This window comes from Corythoichthys intestinalis, chromosome 2, assembly GCF_030265065.1.
Source record: "Corythoichthys intestinalis isolate RoL2023-P3 chromosome 2, ASM3026506v1, whole genome shotgun sequence".
Taxonomy (NCBI): Eukaryota; Metazoa; Chordata; class Actinopteri; order Syngnathiformes; family Syngnathidae; genus Corythoichthys; species Corythoichthys intestinalis.
In genome coordinates this window covers 13,168,447-13,187,886 of record NC_080396.1, presented here as the reverse complement: position 1 = coordinate 13,187,886, position 19,440 = coordinate 13,168,447, and the positions used below count along the sequence as shown (strand labels likewise).

Below are 19,440 nucleotides of genomic sequence, written 5' to 3'. Positions count from 1 at the left end.
CGTGATACCGTGAAACCGCTGTATTTTTGCTGACGGTTATCGTACCGTCAAAATCTCATACCGGCACATGCCTAGGCACGACATGGTGAGGCTGTGACTCTGATGCAACCAAACACCACAGCTTCAAAAAAAATCATAGGGGAAACCCTGAACCGATGATGACAAAGAACCTGCAAGTGTAATGCAATGCCTCTAGGCAACAACACTTAATATTTTTTTAAATCCTTGTGAAAGATGAATAAACGAGAGGGAAACAGTACATAAATATTCAACCTACCAGTAATTTGTAGCTGTGCCTTCATAGGGTAACCATTGGAACTGCCAGACTTGGTGACGTCACTTGCCATGACATAGGGCTGGGATGAAGCCTGCAACCCAGAAATTAACCATTAGTGTAACTTTGCAGCATAAGTTCTGATCAAGTGTAGCATTTCAAAGTTGCAATCAAGAGTATTTTTGTCTGACTGGGGGGCTACCAGCGATCAAACAGTTGTTCCCAATCCTCCCAGTAAGGGCATAGGTTTAGTTTCAACATCGGTAGGGACAATATAACAGCATAACCTGCATGTACACTTTTTGCTGGGGACGGGACATTAATAAGACCAAACAGATTGGGTGAACGGGGGTCTACATTTCTCACGATTGTGAACCAAATTAACCAATCGGCTAAAGGATTGATGCAAAATAAATCTGTATTGATTTATACTAACTTTCACGTGTATCGCTTCAAGTGATACACCGTTTGATTCAAACCTTTGTTTTCAAAAACTACTAAAGAAACATCTTAAAAACTTCCAGAATAAATGTCTGGATTTTATTAGCAAATTTAAATAGCAATATTGTAACATAAATAATATTAACATACACAAACACAAAGTTGTTAATAATCTCTTCACTATCCAGGAATGCAAAAATTAAACACTTGTCTTAAGACCACTCAACATTGTCTGTCTAAATAAAGAAATTAAATATAACTGAAAAAAACCTCTTAGTTACCGTATGGCAAAAAACACAAATAAAAATTGAGCTTTTCTTCGGGTAAAACACCATTGCTTTTGTCCACGAGCACAGCCAAACTCAACAAAATATGAAAACCTTTTACCTCGATTATGATTAATGTATGATTATCTGAAAAAAATGTCTGCATAGGTGGCAAATAAAAATATTTTCAAATAAATAATTAGAAATTAAATAAATACATTTTAAATAAATGCAAGTCATCAGCCAATTCAACGTGCATTTCAGGGGGGGAAAAAATGGACCGGCACATTTAGCAGGTGTATAGGGGCAAATGTAAGTCTGAACACAATGAAAATAATTCACTTAATAATGGAAGGATCGATTCTATCCTTACAACACATGGGAAGACAATCTAAATGACCTATATAACTCAAGTCATTATTTTATGCAAATAACCTTAGAAATAGGGTTGGGCATCATTTGAAATTGAACGATATCTATCCCGATTCCGGTTCTCGATTCAGATTCTTTTAAGAGCTGGGGTCAAAAAAAAAAACAAAACAAAAAAAAAAAAAGGCAGGGTCAAAAAATCTATTGTTTAAAAATTTATTAGTTTATATCAATGTCTTCTCAACTTTTCAATTTTTTTAATTATATGAATTTAAAATGTACTATTATTATCAATATGGATTTAAAATGTATTATTATCATTATTTATTATTAATACAATTAATATGAAATTTATGAATTACATGAACTTCTCACAGGATTATTTTTAACTTGCAAATAAATATCAGTCTTTGAACTCGAATGTGATGAAGCCAAACTTTTGAGTGCCGCTGCACCGTGTCCATGGTTGTAATCAAGTTGCAATGCACAAACATGCTCTTATTGTGGCTTCTTCGTGGTTTTCGGCAGCATTTTTTTCCCGCTCAGTGGTCAGGGCATCGAAACATGGGATCGAAATTTTAAAATTCGAACAGTTCCGGGAGAACCGGAGTGTTAGAACCGGGTCCCATTGATGCTCAATTCTCGATGCCCAACCCTACTTAGAAATGATCACCAGGATCACCGTAAGAGCTTTGAATCTTCCAGAAAACCGCTAAACGAGACCAAAAACACTCACACATGCTGTCATTCCTTTTAGGCCACCTTCAAGTTACAAACATTGCAAAACACACGGAACAGGAAATGCACCAAAATAAAAGCGAAACAGGAAGTTTTCCTTGTATAGCAAGAAGGAGTTATTTCTGTTAAGCACTAAAATGAGAAATCCTTCTTAAACTGAAAATAGGCAAATGCCATTGTACAACTTTTAACTAAATAGCTATCGGAATTACTGAATAACACTCACCGCCCCCGCTTCAAAGTTGGTGGGGACAATTTAAGCATCCTGAAAAGTTGCTACTGTTATGTCCTTACTCTTCATATTCAAACCTACGCCCTTACCTCCCAGTCAAAATGGATTAGACTAAGAGTGTGACAATATCTCGATACAGCGATATATTGCGATATTTTGCAACCCGATCGGTTATCGATATGCTCCCGCCAAGTATCGATACTTTTATTTGACATATTGGCCATTGGATGCTGTAAACTGCTCAACATTTGTTGAGCAATTCCTTGGCGGTCCACTAGGGGCGCTCAAGAGTGGCGGTGAAGGTAAATGGTGCACATGTTGTCTAGAGAAGAAGAGAGGAAGCTCCAAGTGGGTTGAAAAAAATTATTTGATATTATTTGAGAACCACTTTCCATCTAGTTAACTACACAAACTGTTATTACTGCCATTTTGATGCAATAAGCTATAAAAATGGTTTGAATAGCTTCCAAGATATATAAGGTGATTTGCATGATAATTAATGTAGTCTACATATTAAAAATAGGTAATTATTGCATTTTTAATTTATATACATTCAATTCATATTTTTTTAAATTCTCTCAATACTTCCAACACACACAAAAAAATCAGGATTAAAACTCAAAAGCTATTAAGTAACTATTTTTTTTGTTTTATTTTGTTGTTTTTAAGGTGAGGAGGAATGTGACTGACTGAGTCAGACATCTCAAATGCTGAAGCAGATGGTGAAAGTGTTTAAACCAATGCTTTTGGCAACAAAAGTCATATACGAAGAAAAGACCCACCAATTTTATCATTGCCCCACTCCAATGACTGACACCTACAGCACTGTTATTTATTTTTTTTCTAAAGATTTAAAACTTTAAAGAAATTAAGGGTGCCATTCATCCTGATCTCTCCAAGAGATATCAGTCAGCGGTTGTGGTTTGTTTCCGCTATATGTGCAGGTACACAATTTGCAGTAGATTCATATTTTACAGCAACGTTGCACAGAAAAGGTGTCACTGTTTAATAAATGACTTAAACGGTACTTTTTCTATTTTGAAATATCTCTTTTTTTTCCTTTCAACAGTTATATCGTAGAATATAATGTATCAAATTTCTGACCAATATATCGATAATCGCTGTATCGTGATATCGTGAGCTAATCGTTATCGTGAGCCTTGTATTGCGAATCGTATCGTATCGTGAGGTGCCCTGACGTTCCCAATCCTAGATTAGACATCTATCGCCGTCAAAGACAGCAACACGTAAAACATAAAAATTAGGGGTTTCAAACTATTAAAATTTTTAATCGAGTTAATTACAGCTTAAAAATTAATTAATCGTAATTAATCGCAATTAATCACAATTCAAACCATCTATAAAATATGCCATATTTTTCTGTAAATTATTGTTGGAATGGAAAGCTAAGACAAGATGGATATATACATTCAACATACGGTACATAAGTACTGTATTTGTTTATTATAACAATAAATCAACAAGATGGCATTACCATTATTAACATTCTGTTAAAGCGATCCATGGATAGAAAGACTTGTAGTTCTTAAACGAGAAATGTTAGTCTATGTTATAGAAATTTTATATCAAAACCCCTCTTAATGTTTTCGTTTTAATAAAATTTGTAAAATTTTCAATCAAAAAATAACTAGTAGTCCGACAATGTTGATGTCAATAATTACTTACACAATGCTCATGGGTGCTGAAGCCTATAAAATCAGTCGCACCCAAGGGCCAGCAGAGGGCGATAAAACTCCGAAAAACACAATAAGTACACATTTCACTTTGCTGTCATTTTAATCTGTTTGAGCAGGGCATTTGTGCGTTAATTGCGTCAAATATTTTAACGTTATTAATTTAAAAAATTAATTACCGCCTGTTAACGCGATAATTTTGACAGCCCTAATAAAAATATTGATTTTTTTTACACCTGATTCCGATTTACTGAAAATGACTTGATTGGCCCACTTTCCGATCACGTGATTGGATTGGGGACGTCCCTATTTTCGGTATGTTTATATGCATATTTTGCCAGCTGACATTTCTGAAACAGGACAGCAATGAACCACGTCATCCCTATCATTCACCAAGAAAATGACGATAGAAGTATCGATAGATCGATAGCTTTATTAACAGACTCAGTGTCTAACTCACAACAACACAGCACAAGCAAGATATTTAAATATAACAATAAAAATAATAACAAGTGGACTACAGTAAACAACACTTAGTCTACTAGCGACCCCCCATAGCAGTGATAAACCTGATCAGACAATCGACGTCAAGTGAAACAAATAGGTTGTACTTACTTAGTCGTTATATTATTTAGGGACTCATAAATTGCTGTAAAAAACTCAACGCGTTCCGCAGGCGGTTTCGGTTTACCCGCGCGTCTCTGGTGATCCGGCTTTCTGTTAGACATGAAATGTCAAACGTTTTGTGAATGCTTTGTTTAACTTAATAAATCGACCAGAAAGAAATGCATGTTGTAAAGTTGGTTTAAGCCAGGGTGCGGTGTGGGCATTCTACTGCATATGAATATTTGCGGCTAAGAAAAGCTAATAACACTTGCGATTATGCTTGTATAACCAAGACAACATTAATCAAACAACCTTATAAATGAATATAGTTAATATGTGATAGCTATTTGGTGTACTGCATAACAAGTTTTAGTATGTATAACGCAATCTCGTCCAGTTAGCATTGTCAGGAGCTAACACCATCGGCTCGTTTCTTCTTGAAGCAGTGAGCTGACTGTGACAAACAACCCGTGAGAATATTGACTGCACTGGTATTCTAACCGAGCCGTGGAAAACATGTTGCACGTCAGCTGCTGCCCTGCCCTTGCTTGCCTGCCAGCACAGCCCAGCTAGCTGCGAGCCCGCTAGCCAGTGTCACCGTGATAGCATCAAGCCCCAAAGTCCACGGGTGTGAAACGATCGAAAGCAAGCGTGAGCTCGCCGGCTAATGCTTTCGCATTCTCTTACCCGCACTCCAGGAGTCACTCGGAACGCAAATTGACAGCAGTTTAGAGAAATTCCAGCCCTTTAGAGGCAGACTGTTTTGGTAGCGGGTTTACTTCGAGGAAGCAGAAACTTCGACCATCTTCCCAAACTCGTGTCACGTGACTGTAGCTGGAGGCGGAGCGTGCTCATAAGCGCTGTGATTGGACGGTAGTTGCAAGCGGTGAGCAGGGCGGTGAGCGGCCATATTCATCAATATCATATATATAAGTAGATGTCCTATGCGCGCTGTCATCTAATGGGACAAGCATTTCCGCCTGTTAGCCATTTTGCATCGGAGCCGTTCGATAAAAAATATGGAGTGTATACTTTGAAATAGCTATAATTACTCAGTTTCCAACCAATTTTCTAAGGGCTTGGTTTTTCATGAATTTCAAAGAAGCACTAAATTAACGGCATACTTAAAAGTATTAACACCTAAGCCTATTTTGGCCGAATTTGCATGCATGGAATTTATATTTCAAAGAAAAATTGTTTACAATGGCCAAGTTGGGTCCCTTTTTTCAGGACACCTTGAACTTCATGTCCAAACTGTTTTTTTCTTCACTGACCAATTATAATCCACATTTTGGACCCAAAAAGACAAAAAAATCCAAAAATCTTTTTTCATAATTTGTAATGTTGATGTCCCATTGACAACCAAACATGCTCGACCAACCGTTTTGAAGCTTGATAATATTTATTCAACTTGTTAGGATAAACTTTCAATAGAAAAAAACTAAGATTGAATAGTTTTTTTGTTTGACAATTTAACACAAACAGCAGGTATGGCCATAGGCGTTTTTGGCCTTTACACATACTATGGTCAAAACAGGTTATACACAGTGCAAAATAGTGAGAAAAAAATACATCATCTAATACAAAAAGGGTTTGGAGGATATCGCTTTGTGAAGTTAGGTGTTGTACCCATCACCTCATCAAAAGTATAGATGTACATGCAATCAAGCTTCTTGAACACACATCTACATAAAAACTGAAAAGATTATAGTGAAGAAAAAATATATATAACATTGAAAAAAAAGTATTTAAAAAAATATTGACAAGTAGTTCAGTTCAATTCAAAATAAAGCTTCTTCTTGAACAGGTCAAGGAGCTGCGCGCTCCTGTCACTTCTACTCGCCGAGACGCCGACTCATCCAAAGAAAACAACGACAAATATGGCTCATCTTCTTCCTTGAGTTAATGAAATAATGCATTAGCTTGCCCTAAATGTAGTTTTATATGCATTCTTCACGTTTCAAAGTCGCTCGCTCAAACCAACCGGCCGTTGTTTGCTTCGCAAGCCTTCCTTTCATTAGTTAGCGCCTCGCTCGGGAATTTATTAAAAATGATCACATTCGGTTCGTCCTTCTTGACATCTAACGGCTCTTGGGATATATAGTCTTTTGTGCTGCTTTCGGTTTTGAAAAAGGACAAGAAATGATGGAAATATGGAGATAGATACATGGTCCATGCGGCGTTTTAATGCATATTTATGAGTGCAATAAAACTATAAAAGTCAAATGACAATATCTTCCGTTTTTCTTGGTCGATTGACTTTAAATAAAAACTGGTGTGGACATCAACTTCCGCACTTTCAAATGAGACCAAGCAGCGGCACGTGGGTGACGTAATTACAGCGTGACGAAGCTTCAAAGACGATATGCGTAAACGCGTCGCTGCCGACACGTTCGGTGTTAAAGGGTTAACTCTAAGGGGCGGTTTACATGACACGAAGACGCAATGACTGTGTTGCGGAGTGGCCTCGCGTGCATATGGTGTCGGCATATGGTGCCTCCAAAGTGGAAGAATTCGATTGCGGGGGATTGAGAGGGGCTTCCTCCGCATGCATATCAGAGGTTCCCGCGTCGCGAGACCGCGCCGATAACGTCAGCACTTGTACACGTCACATTGGGAGTGCGCAGCGGTGCTACTAAACATTAAAACAGTAAATATGACGGAATGTCGGTTTTAATAATACTTGCAAATTAAATATGCTGATTTTTTTTTCATTTTTGTGCCTTTTTGAACAAAAGAAAAATGCCATTGCTTTGAGTGGGTGGGCATTTTTTCCGGGCTGAGAAACTTTGGTGGGGTCAAAGTGCATCATTGGCCTTGTAAATCTGCACTGCCCCCTAGGGCCTGGCATGAATACTACATCGTTTTCATGCGGAATTGTGACATTGTTCGAATGGAGACAGGCCCATATAAATGCAAATTTGAAAATGTTCCTATTCTCGGAAAGTCACCATGTAAACGGCCCCTAAGGCTTGCCTTGACGGTGCTCGACACCCAATCCATTTAGGGGCTGTTTACATGGCGACTCTGCGACACGAAGACGTAATGACTGTGTTGCGGAGTGGCCTCGCGTGCATATGGTGTCGGCGAAGACGAAAAGGCGAAAACGAAAAATTCTAAATCCTGCCTCAAAAGTGGAAGAATTCGATTGCGGGGGATTGAGGGGGGCTTCCTCCGCATGCATATCAAAGGCTCCCGTGGCGCGAGACCGCGCCGATAACGTCAGCACTCGTACACGTCACATTGGGCGTGCTCAGCGGTGCTACTAAACATTAAAACAGCTAATATGGCGGAACTGTTTTAATTATATTTTTAAATGAAATATGTTGAATTTTTCCATTTCTGTGCCTTTTTTGAACAAAAGAAAAATGCCATTGCTTCGAGTGAGCGGGCATATTTTTTTCCGGGCTGAGGTACTTTGGTCGGGTCAAAGTGCATCATTCGCTGTCGCCTTGTAAATCTGCACTGCCCCTTAGGGCCTGGCATGAATACTACATCGTTTTAATGCGGAATTGCGGCATTGTTCGAATGGAGACGGGCCCATATAAATGCAAATTTGAAATTTTTCGGATTTTTAGAGAGTCACCATGTAAACGACCACTGAGGCTGCCTTGACGGTGCTCGACACCCAATCCATTTAGACTGGGAACGTTGGTTCATTCGAAACCAGAGCATTCACAGTCATTCTGTCAGATTTTCAGGGCATTAATAGGTCACTTGTTGTTCATTTTAGGGATCATGGGCCTCTTGACTGCATCTCTGATCAGTTTTCTCCTTGTTTGAGAAGAAAGTTTGGAAGGACGGCCGGGTCTTGGTAGATTTGCAGTGGTCTGATGCTCCTTCCATTTCAATATGATGGCTTGCACAGTGCTCCTTGAGATGTTTAAAGCTTGGGAAATCTTTTTGTATCCAAATCCGGCTTTAAACTGCTCCAAAACAGTATCTCGGACCTGCCTGGTGTGTTCCTTGGTTTTCATAATGCTCTCTGCACTTTAAACAGAACCATGAGACTATCACAGAGCAGGTGCATTTATACGGAGACTTGATTACACACAGGTGGATTCTATTTATCATCATCGGTCATTTAGGACAACATTGGATCATTCAGAGATCCTCACTGAACTTCTGGAGTGAGTTTGCTGCACTGAAAGTAAAGGGGCCGAATAATATTGCACGCCCCACTTTTCAGTTTTTTATTTGTTAAAAAAGTTTAAATTATCCAATAAATGTTGTTCCACTTCACGATTGTGTCCCACTTGTTGTTGATTCTTGACAAAAAAATTAAATTTCATATCTTTATGTTTGAAGCCTGAAATGTGGCGAAAGGTTGCAAGATTCAAGGGGGCCGAATACTTTTGCAAGGCACTGTATTATCAAATACTCTAAAAATAAACATGCTCATAAATCTAGATACTGCATTTGTAACACTTGTGACATATTTAATGGCAACTGGACCCCCTGGAATCTGCGTTTTGTTTGATGCACGTGTGCTGTATTATATTGTTTATGTCAATTTTACTTTTTGTATATTGTATATACTGTATCAGTTTTTCTAAAAAAAAAAAAAAAATACATTAAAAAAAATGGTTAACGTGTTAATGAACTCTGCTATTTCATAACAGTGGGAAGGATGCACATATATTTTCAGAACGAGTTCGATAACTAACTTTGGTTGTTTCAAACAAACATATAAACATTAAAAATGTATTTTCTGGCATCGCTTCACACTATCAGCTGTGTACTAATAAACAGCAGGTGGCAGTGTCGTGCTTTTTACTGTTCTCGTGGTACATACACTGTTTCAAAAGTCTTGTGGTGATAAAGTAGTCATTAATAGGGCTGGGACGATCCGCTTTTGTCACGATCAGATCCTGATAAATGTGGCGATCCGAACCTTTTAAAATCTATAAAAACACGGAAGCATGTAGTATGTCTGTTTAAGTGAGATGCCATTTGACATTTGTTCTTTTTTTTTTTTTTTTTTTTTTTTTAATAAATAGAAAAGTGCATTAACTGTTGCAGCAACTGTTCCTGTGCAAATTATAACAAAATGGGGAGTGGTGGCGTGTCCCCTCATCCCATCCCTGAAGGCTGGTTGATGGGGGTGCGGATGGCCCGGGGGACCACCCTGGATGATGGCGGCCCCCTTGCTGGGCTATGGGAGGAGGTATGGGCTGTGCTGGCCCGTCTGCAGAACTACAGTATCACATTTATTATGGGATTCACGCATGATTAGGTGCAATTAGACACACTCAGGTAGAAAAACTGGGTATTAGGATTGGCGATCAAACAGCATAGAATAGGATGCCAACATACCGTATTGGCCCCAATATAAGACAGTGTTTTTTGCATTGAAATTAGACTGAAAAAGTGGGAGTCGTCTTATATTCGCGGTCTAGATGTTATCCCCATTTACGACGCTAGATGGCGCCAGATATCATTGAAGTGATGTCTGTCATGACAGATCTCAGCTACTCTCAAGTTTAACATGTTTGCATTATTTTATTGGTAATGTTTTTCCTTATTCAGGTTTGTTTCAAGACTACTGTTACAGTTAGACTTCACTTTGACGGTTCTGGATCAATCAAAGAACAATCACTATCAACAGCTACATCATGATTACTACAATTAAAAGTGACTTTTGTTATAATTATATGTAGCACTTTTGGCAATTTCTATCATGTCTTGATGGCTGTACTTCATGGAACTTTAGCTCGCAATACAGTTTGACTTGAAGGTAGTTCGTTAGTGTGTCCAATTATAAATGAAAAAGGTCAATTGATAAAAATAACTTACTGATGCAATCTTTGAGTCAGGGAACATTTCTTTTGCTAATTCTGAGAAGTGATCAGCAATAGTTGCAGGCAAATTGTGTTTGGCAACAAATTGGCAGAATAAAATCTCTGCTTTCGTCACTTTTCATTCTGCAGACTACATCTTTATGACCAGTGTTGTTAATCTTACTTTAAAAAAAGTAATTAATTACAGTTACAAATTACTTCTCCCCAAAAGTAATTGACTTAGTAACTCAGTTAGCTGAATGTAAGAGTAATTAGTTACTTGGAAAAGTAACTGGTGTTAGCTTTCATGTTTTTTTTTTTTTTTCATTTTTTCAAGAAAAAAACCCCCCAAAAACATAGTAACCTTTGCTATATTTGGAAGTCATTTAATGTTGTGAATCAGCCGTTTTAGTCGTTAAAATTGCTCCCCGTTTTTGCATTAGTTCCCCTTCTGTCTACTTTCAACATGTGAAAGTTTTCAAACTGTTTCATCATTCAAAAACAGATTGAAGTCAAAATTTTGCCGATTTAGGAGTATTTTACATAAAAAGTTACTTAGGTTCGCTAGGAAGGTTCAGTAAAACAGAGCCTTTCTGAGAAGTCTACTTCTTTAAGATGGCGGCTGTTTACTAACCCTGCCGAGTCTGTCATTTCACATCTACTTCTATATGCATGTGATATCTAGCGTAGCATCGCGTTTGCAACAGCGTCACAACACTCTTCCCTCCTTCCCACTCCCGTCTCCTTGTCTCTGACTTTTCCCGCGTCATTCAACCAACGTAGTAACGCGCGTTGTCTCGTTGCCGAAACGGTGACAAAATCTGAACGGAGAAAAAAAACGTAATGCACGAAAAACGTACCGATTTTGAACGTACAGCGTACACATTTAAAAATCAATGCTCACCTGTGCAAATTACGCCGAAACCGTACAACTTGACAGGTATGCGATAAAGCGCCAGATGATATTTTTCCCCAGCTCTTGTAGTCAATTAATTTGTGTTATTTAGTTGGAGCTAAAAATTTCTAACATTATTTTTTAGAGATGTTAGAGAGATCGGTTTTAGAGATCGGGATGCCGATCGATCGGGTCCGATCATGTCATTTTCAAAGTATCGAAATCGGCAAAAAAATATCGGCCATGCCTTTTTTTGATAAATATATATATTTTTAAATTAAATTGTTTCCTAATTGTATTTAACGTTACAGACATAATATGTTACACTTATCCAGAGTCTTTAGTTTAGGCTTAAAGAAGGGTTTTCAAATTCATCCCAATAAAGGCGGTATTTAAGTTTTTAAAAAATGTATCACGTTAAAATATTTAACGCAATTAATGCATGCGCTGCACGACCCACGCACGCATTGTCGCACTCCATCTGTAATGGCGCCGTTTTGCCTATATAGAGAGCTAAAAGGCAGTGTAATATGAGAACGGTAAATTTTTGCAGCCTTTGGGACCTTATCTTAATTGGCTAAAGCCTTACAATCCCTCTCCCTATGATTAAATTTATCATGGGAAGAAATGTGGGGAAGCAAGGTAGCAATTGATCTTTTTCTTCACTCCGTAAGTTATGTCCCATCGCAGAGAAGATATATGAATTGGTAGCACTACGCACAATTGTGGTTTCACTTGTCATGGTTCCACTTCCCATCATGCATTGGGAATGGCCTTCAGTATCATTTACTGAAAGCTCAACAAATACACTAGATGGCAATATTTAGCCACAATATACAAAGTCACAAGTCTTTCTATCCGTGGATCCCTCTCACAGAAAGAATGTTAATAATGTAAATGCCATCTTGAGGATTTATTGTCATAATAAACAAATACAGTACTTATGTACTGTATGTTGAATGTATATATTCGTCCGAGTTTTATTCATTTTTTTCTTAATGCATTGCCATAATGTATATGATCGGGAAAAATTATTGGGAATGATTGGAATTGAACCGGGAGCAAAAAAAAAGTAATCCGATCGGGAAATATCGGGATCGGCAGATACTCAAACTAAAACGATCGGGATCGGGAGAAAAAAAACATGATCGGAACAACCAGTGGCGCCACCAGAGGTGTTTATTAAATTGGTTGGCCACCCCACTGGCCACCCCACTATAGTATATCGTTAGATTGTTGTAGCATCAGTTATGCATTTCATCCCAAATTAATGCTTTTATTTTGTTTTGTTAAATGTAGGGCTGTCAAATTGATCACATTAACGGGCGGTAATTTTTTTTTTTTTAATTAATCATGGGAAAATATCGCAATTAACGCATTCGCAGTACGACTCATTCATGCATTGCCGCAAACAGTCTACAATGGCGTCGTTTTACTTCTATACAGAGAGAAGAGGCAGTGTCAAGTGAGTGGAGTAGATACAAGCGTTCATTGGGGTCGTGCTTTTAATTGGCAAAAGCTTTGTCATCTGCAAATATAAATATTGTGGGAAGCGACGTGGGGAAGAATGACAGGAGTCGATCTTTTTCTTAACACCCTGTAGTGTACCCAACGCAGAGAAGATGTAGCATTTGCAACCACCACACACAGTCATGGTTGCACCACTTCCCATCATGCATTTGGGCAGAACAGTTAAGTCGCTACAGTATCGTTTACTGAAAGCTCAACAAATACACTAGATGACAATATTTAGTCACAATATATAAACTCACATTTATCCTTTAAGAATTACAAGTCTTTCTATCTGTGCATCCCTTTCACAGAAAGAATGTTAATAATGTTAATGCCATCTTGTGGATTTATTGTTATAAAAAACAAATACAGTACTTATGTATAGTATATTGAATGTACGTATATATCCGTCTTGTCTTATCTTTCCATTCCAACAATAATTTCTAGAAAAATATTGCATATTTTTTAGATGGTTTGAATTTTGAGCTGTGATTAACTCGATTAAAAATTTTAATCGTTTGACAGCCCTAGTTAAATGTACACCTTATGCCTAATATATACATAACACAATAAAACAGAATTGTTGTGGAACTCAAAATGTTGACTGGACAGTTCAGGACTATGCACATTAAATCATTGGTAACATCAAATATTACACAATACACCAAAGTATATCAGTAGCCGTGTCCTTAAGTCTTTCTGATAAATTTCCCCAGACCTTTTTACTGCAATAATATAATGAAAACCTGAAATTATAGCTTTTAGTTTTGGCCACCCCAAGATTTTAAGTGGCCCCATCTGGCCACCCCTATGAAAAATTTCTGGAGGCGCCACTGGGAACAACCCTATTATTTTTCATTTGTAAGTTGATAATATTAGGGCGTGGGTGTTACATTTTGATTGCACAAAGTAGTTTTGGTGTTCTTTCAATAAAATCAAAAGAAACTTCATTCAATAATAGTATGTAGATATATTACACGGCGTGTTATTATTGCCCTCCCACTGCTGTCGTAAATTTGATTAGTCGTGAGGTCAAGAGCTTATCAAAGGAAGTTACAAGTAAAACAATGAACTAAAACTTATACTAGAAATCAACTGCTGAGATAGTTTTACTTTGAAAGTCCGAACAGGAAGTCATGCAACAACTATTGTGCCTTGAAAAGCCTTGTTCGAGACGAGTGTTCTCCTGGGTTGGTCGGTCAGTGTTGTCAAAGGGCAGCATGAGACTGTCATCGTGGAAGGGATGTGCATTTTGGAAAGAAAAGTCCGTCTGACGACGCCACCGCTGACAAGGTAAATTAACCTTCATGAACTTATTATAATCAATTCTATCAATCATTTATTGTAATGCATTTGGTCAACTGCTCGGGATTAATTCAGGCTGCTAGTCCGCAGTTGAAACCCATGTCACGAAAAGAACTACGCATTACTTATTAAAAAGTAAATTTACACGTTTTTATGTTACTGAAACTAACCAATAACTAGATAGGTGATAACTAGAGATAAGTAATCATCTCAAATAGTGCCAAACGTGTTTAGGATAAATAACACGTGAGTAAAAGTATCTTAAGTATAATTCTATACATTTTCTGTTTTTTATTTGTATTTTTTTTTTTTTTTTGCCACTCTTAACACAAAGTTGCAAGAGAGCATAAATTTACATGTGTAACAGTGAAAAACATGGGCTTGGAATTGGGGGGGGGGGGGGGGGGGGGAGTGGACATAACTAAACAGGGCCCAAGAAGGTGGGGGGTCATGAAAATCCTTATTTCTTTTTTCTTTTTCTTTCTTTTGTCATTCTAAATGAATGGAAACCTCCAACTAAAATCCTTCACTTCCGAACACATATTTGTAAGTCTTTTCAAACGTATATTGCGCTACCATAGACGTTTAAAGTGCGTACGACAGGATAAAAAGAGTCTTAAATAGCATTATTATGTGAATTAGAATCCATATTTTGAGACGAGTTGACTATATACAACAATTTGGGAAAGCACAGATGACGAGAAATTAGTTTTTTAATCCGCCGTTTAGCCACGCCTACCATTAAAGGGCTCTAGCGTCCCCAACAGGTGGATGACGTCGGCAGATTAATGGTTTCATCTGATTTACAATTCAGCCCATTGAGCGGGAATTATTCAAAATGAGGAAAATGTGACCAAGAGAGCCGCAAAATGTCATTGTTTCAGTCTCTCTACTCCAATATTTTTACAGGATATTCTTTTTATCGAAGTGTTTTTCCCAATTGCTAAATAAATGGTATGGTCATGACTAGAGCTGAAACGAATACGCGAGCAACTCGAGTAACTCGAGTTTAAAAACTGATCTGAGTAATCTTATTCACCTCGAGGAATCGTTTAATTTTGCCAGCCCTAAGCATCACGTTTTGCCCGGACTACTTTTAATGCAGGACAACGCGCTGACGTCATGTGCGTAGAGGAAGAAGCAATACAAAAAAAAAACTTCACTCCAGCCGACAGCCGTTACAAACTGCTCCGACATTGCTAAAAACTTACGTTGCTAAAAACTACTTCCGCATGTTACTACGGTGGTAGGAGTTAGCGTCCGATGCATGTCATAGATATCACATTTACGTAGAACTAGATGCGAAATGACCGACTCGGCGGTGTTGATAAAACAGCCGCCATCTTAAAGCAGTACACCTCTCAGCGCTCATAAATAAGATTAACGTTACTGTCACTCGCTCGTGTAACGTTATCCCTGCGGAGGGCTAGGTTTCTAGTCATTATGACTACTGTCGACGCGTGGCTAACTCTTACATACAGGCTTTATTAAATCTGTGATAACAGCGCTGTAGAGTGATTAGGGTGTAAAATAAAAACTTAATAATGCTAACTGTCAATTTTAGCTCAGTAGTCATTGCTGGATAAAACACCAAGTAGCACTGGTGCCTAATGTGCTCTAATACAGCACAGCATTTATTTTGAACACTGCAAAAACTCTAAATCTTATCAGGATTTACAGTTTAGACTAACTTAAAACTTAACTAGAACTTTTAGCTTGACACAAGTGGAAATTCAATTGAAACACGTGGGAAGAAACACCCAACTTTTAAGTGATGTGTGTTATCAAGCGTAATGACATTTTTAGGTAAGAAATATATATATTTTTTTATAAGATCTAAAAAAATTTGAGTGAAAGCAGCGAATTAATCATTTAAAAAAAAAAAAAACTTTTTAAGTCACATTTTAGATGCAATTGTTGGCTGTTTTCAACAATGTACATTGAAAGTAAAGACATTGATTGACTGAAAATGGTTCAATATTAGATCGTCTTGTTTTCTCATCTTTATAACTGCTCTTTACCTAAAAATTTTTTTTTTATCCGATTACTCGATAGAATTTTCAGTCGATTACTCCATTACTAAAATATTCGATAGTTGCAGCCCTAGTCATGACAAATAACAGTCTTTTGCTAAATGGAATGTGAAATAATAAAAATGCATTTATTCAGTACGACATGGCAAAATTACTCCATAATGGTCAAAACTGGTGACTTCACCTTTACTGTTGCACCTCCCGAATGATATTATATGCCACCGTAGTTAGTCAAGCTTTTGTCATTTCCCTGCTCCACAGCTTCGGAGAATGTAAACAAACCAAGAGGCGTGACAGCTAGCCGACATGCTCACCTGAACTGAGTGACGTTTCAAAGTCTTAATTTCGCTTTTCGAAGGGAAAATTCACACAAAACTAGCCCGGTTCATGTCACACAGTAGCGGTGTTGTCGATTGTCTTCGCCAATCGGCAACCAGCCCGGTGGAGAGCAAGTTACAACTTGTTCCCCTGCTACTACGGACAGTAGAGCTCGCTGGGGGAGCAGTTGGAGAGTACCGCCGGACAAAACAGCCGACGTTGGAGGAGCGCGTAGCTGCCACATGGTCACCAAGAATATGGCGTAAAATAATGCTTTACTTCACCGCGAAGACGTAAACAGAGAGCGGCTTGCAGTTGTTTTGCTGCTAACATGGCAGGATATGTCTGAGGAGAGCTTCTCTAAATGTCAGTCCATGATCAAACGTAAGTAAATAGTCCTTTATTTAAAGAAAGTTTGTAGTGTTTACTTAATACCCACTGTATTCACGGCCATTTTTAACACAATGTTGCAATTTCTGATTGGGTTGAAAATTTGACAGAACACCAGGCACACGAAGGGGATAATAAGCCGAGTATAGAGCCTACCCACCGACGTCATAAAACGACGTGCTCGCTGTATGGTTCCGCCCACTTGTCCGTCATTTTGTCTCTCTATTAGCATTGGTTTCAATTGATCGAGGAATTTAAAATGCATTTCATGGAAGACCCGGTGCTTTCTGATGCCGTAAACTCTCTGGATGTGTTGCATAAAAGGCGTTATGTGGAAAAGCTTCGTTCTATACAGTCGCCAGATCCATATTTGATGCCTAAATCGATGATTTTTGAGCGGCTGCCTTCACCGTCTCTCCCTGACCCTGATATTTACAATTATCTTGTCCACACAAAATCAGCCTATTCTCACGAAAGTTTGAAAAACTTTAAGAGCTTGGAGGCTTATAAATGCTACGTTGCTGGTAGGGTGAAACAGGTCCTCGTACACGAAAATTCGGCAGGAATCCTGTGCTCGGAAGGTGAGTTACGAAATTTTCAATTCAAAATCTTTTGTTCTTGCTAACATCCACTGTCAAGTCTAATGTAGTTCATGTAATTTGTCAATGGAGCTAGGGCTTTTAATGTTTATATGGTTTAGCGATAGCACTCACTACATACATACGTGTATGTTGTCGGCGATTAGCCTAGCAATGATCTTAATTGTGGTTGTCAGCCCAAAACCCTCTAAATATATATTAAATGCATCTTACCAGATATAAAATGACTACTACATAATCTGTGGTAATCGTTTGGAGCCCAGTTTTCTCGTCGAATTGCAGCAGCCCATCTCGCTCTCTTCTCTCCGGGTCTCTCGGAATCCGGTAGAACTTCAAGTCTCTCCGTCTTCTCCGTCTATCTTCTCTGTTATTGCAACCGACCGCCACACACGCCTTCACCATTTTGATTATTAATGTTAACGAGCAGAAAAACACGTCGTAAATAGGAGGAATGTACGTAGCCGTAACAGGTCAACACGATGTGTTGCCGGACAAGTGGGCGGCACCAGTCAGGAGAGCGGAGTTGTGACGTCACGTGGGTAGGGTCTATAGGGGGGGCGGGTGCAAACAAGCCGCCAGTCGTCGGCCGAGTGGCATTCTGGACAATCAGCCGCAAAATACAAGCCACCTCTGTATTAAAACGTGTGCCATGATCCCAGTATTTGACATAATACAAAATACGATGTTTACTCACTTCCTCGTAAGTCCAGTGGTCCCACAGTAGTAGGGCTTGTTTTGGCCAATAACCGCGGCCAACGGAAACCTTTTTTAAACCCAAAAAGGCTCACATGCCTCTCCCTGGTGCAGCAACAATTTTCTGAAGCCGTTTAGCTGGCTTGATGCGAAAAATAGACAAATTAATCCGCAAAATCAGCTGAATCCGCAGTCCACGCAATAAAGCAATGCTGTATTGTGAGATGCTGACCCAGGTGATGTCACATTCGCATTCGTCCTAAACCCGAGACTGAAGCCAGAAGTCACTCATTTGCATGGTGCGGGATTCAAAAATTGAATATGTAAAACGATCACTTCCGCACACATCCACGCGGTCCATTTCATTCAGGAGCATAAAACACTGCGTTAAATAAAAATGCTTTTTGGTGCGTATGACTGCGTTTTCCATGCGGACCAGCACTGCGTTTCCTATGAGGACCAGCGCACACCCGCAAAGTCTTGTAAAATCATCAATCAATCAATCAATCAATCAATCAATCAATCAATCAATCAATCAATCAAAAATGTTTCTCCCGCTTGCCTGCAGATGGATTAAACAACATTTCTGTTTCCAGCGGATGTGTGAAGGATGAATAGTAATAAGGTAATGAATGCTGTTTTGGCTAAACAGTAGCATATGATGGTTAGCAACCGTGTGGCTACCACACCCCACCCCACCTCACCCGAACTTGCCAGCGAGTGAAAGTTGGGCTTTTTTTCCCTCCTCAGGCAAAACTTTTTGTCTCTTTTGTTGCTCTGCCATCTTTGCAAAATTTGCGCGAAAGTGTTCGCTTTGACTTCCGTCTTTATAATGAATGAGGAAAGTTAATTAGTGCCGGTGACAGCGATACAGACCCGCACAAGATAAAAAAGAGGTGTCATTCAACGAGTTGTCTGTCGACATATTATCACAAATGTTATGAAAATATTTTATAAAGGCTGAAAAGTTAGCTAGTGTTGTTTGAAATACTTTTATGGTTTGTATAGTCGAATGAGTTGAATGAACATGAAGCACAATTTGAATGCCTCCCAAATGGATAGCAGGTGGTGAAGTGCATTGATGCGCTCAGAAAGTGTCTTTTTTTTTTTTTTTTAAAGGGAGTTCAGAGGAGAAAGTTGAGTGGCTGCTAGTGTTAATGCATACATACGCGTGGTCACAACCCCACACAGATTTCCAAAAATGGAAATTGTAAGTGGCTCATAGTGTTGTATTTGTAAACAATTTGTGCCAAGTCAATATAAAGTTCCAAAAATAACTCCTTACATTGGTCTAA

At 38.6% G+C, this 19,440-nt stretch overlaps 2 protein-coding genes across 2 annotated transcripts in view; one reads left to right on the top strand and one right to left on the bottom strand.

Moving 5' to 3' along the window:
• The window catches only part of itchb (itchy E3 ubiquitin protein ligase b), a 59,504-nt gene extending 54,049 nt beyond the window's left edge, over positions 1–5,455 (bottom strand). Inside the window, exons 1-2 of the mRNA XM_057829058.1 lie at positions 5,308–5,455; positions 278–368 (exon numbers count right to left, since the gene is read on the bottom strand). Of these exons, the coding sequence (XP_057685041.1) occupies positions 278–347 (70 nt within the window). The 5' untranslated portion in view covers positions 348–368; positions 5,308–5,455. The remainder of the gene's footprint in view (positions 1–277; positions 369–5,307) is intronic.
• Positions 5,456–13,976: 8,521 nt separating this feature from the next.
• Positions 13,977–19,440, top strand: part of LOC130911844 (calcitonin gene-related peptide type 1 receptor-like) — a 75,122-nt gene continuing 69,658 nt past the window's right edge. Inside the window, exon 1 of the mRNA XM_057829444.1 lies at positions 13,977–14,100. Within this exon, the coding sequence (XP_057685427.1) occupies positions 14,051–14,100 (50 nt within the window). The 5' untranslated portion in view covers positions 13,977–14,050. The remainder of the gene's footprint in view (positions 14,101–19,440) is intronic.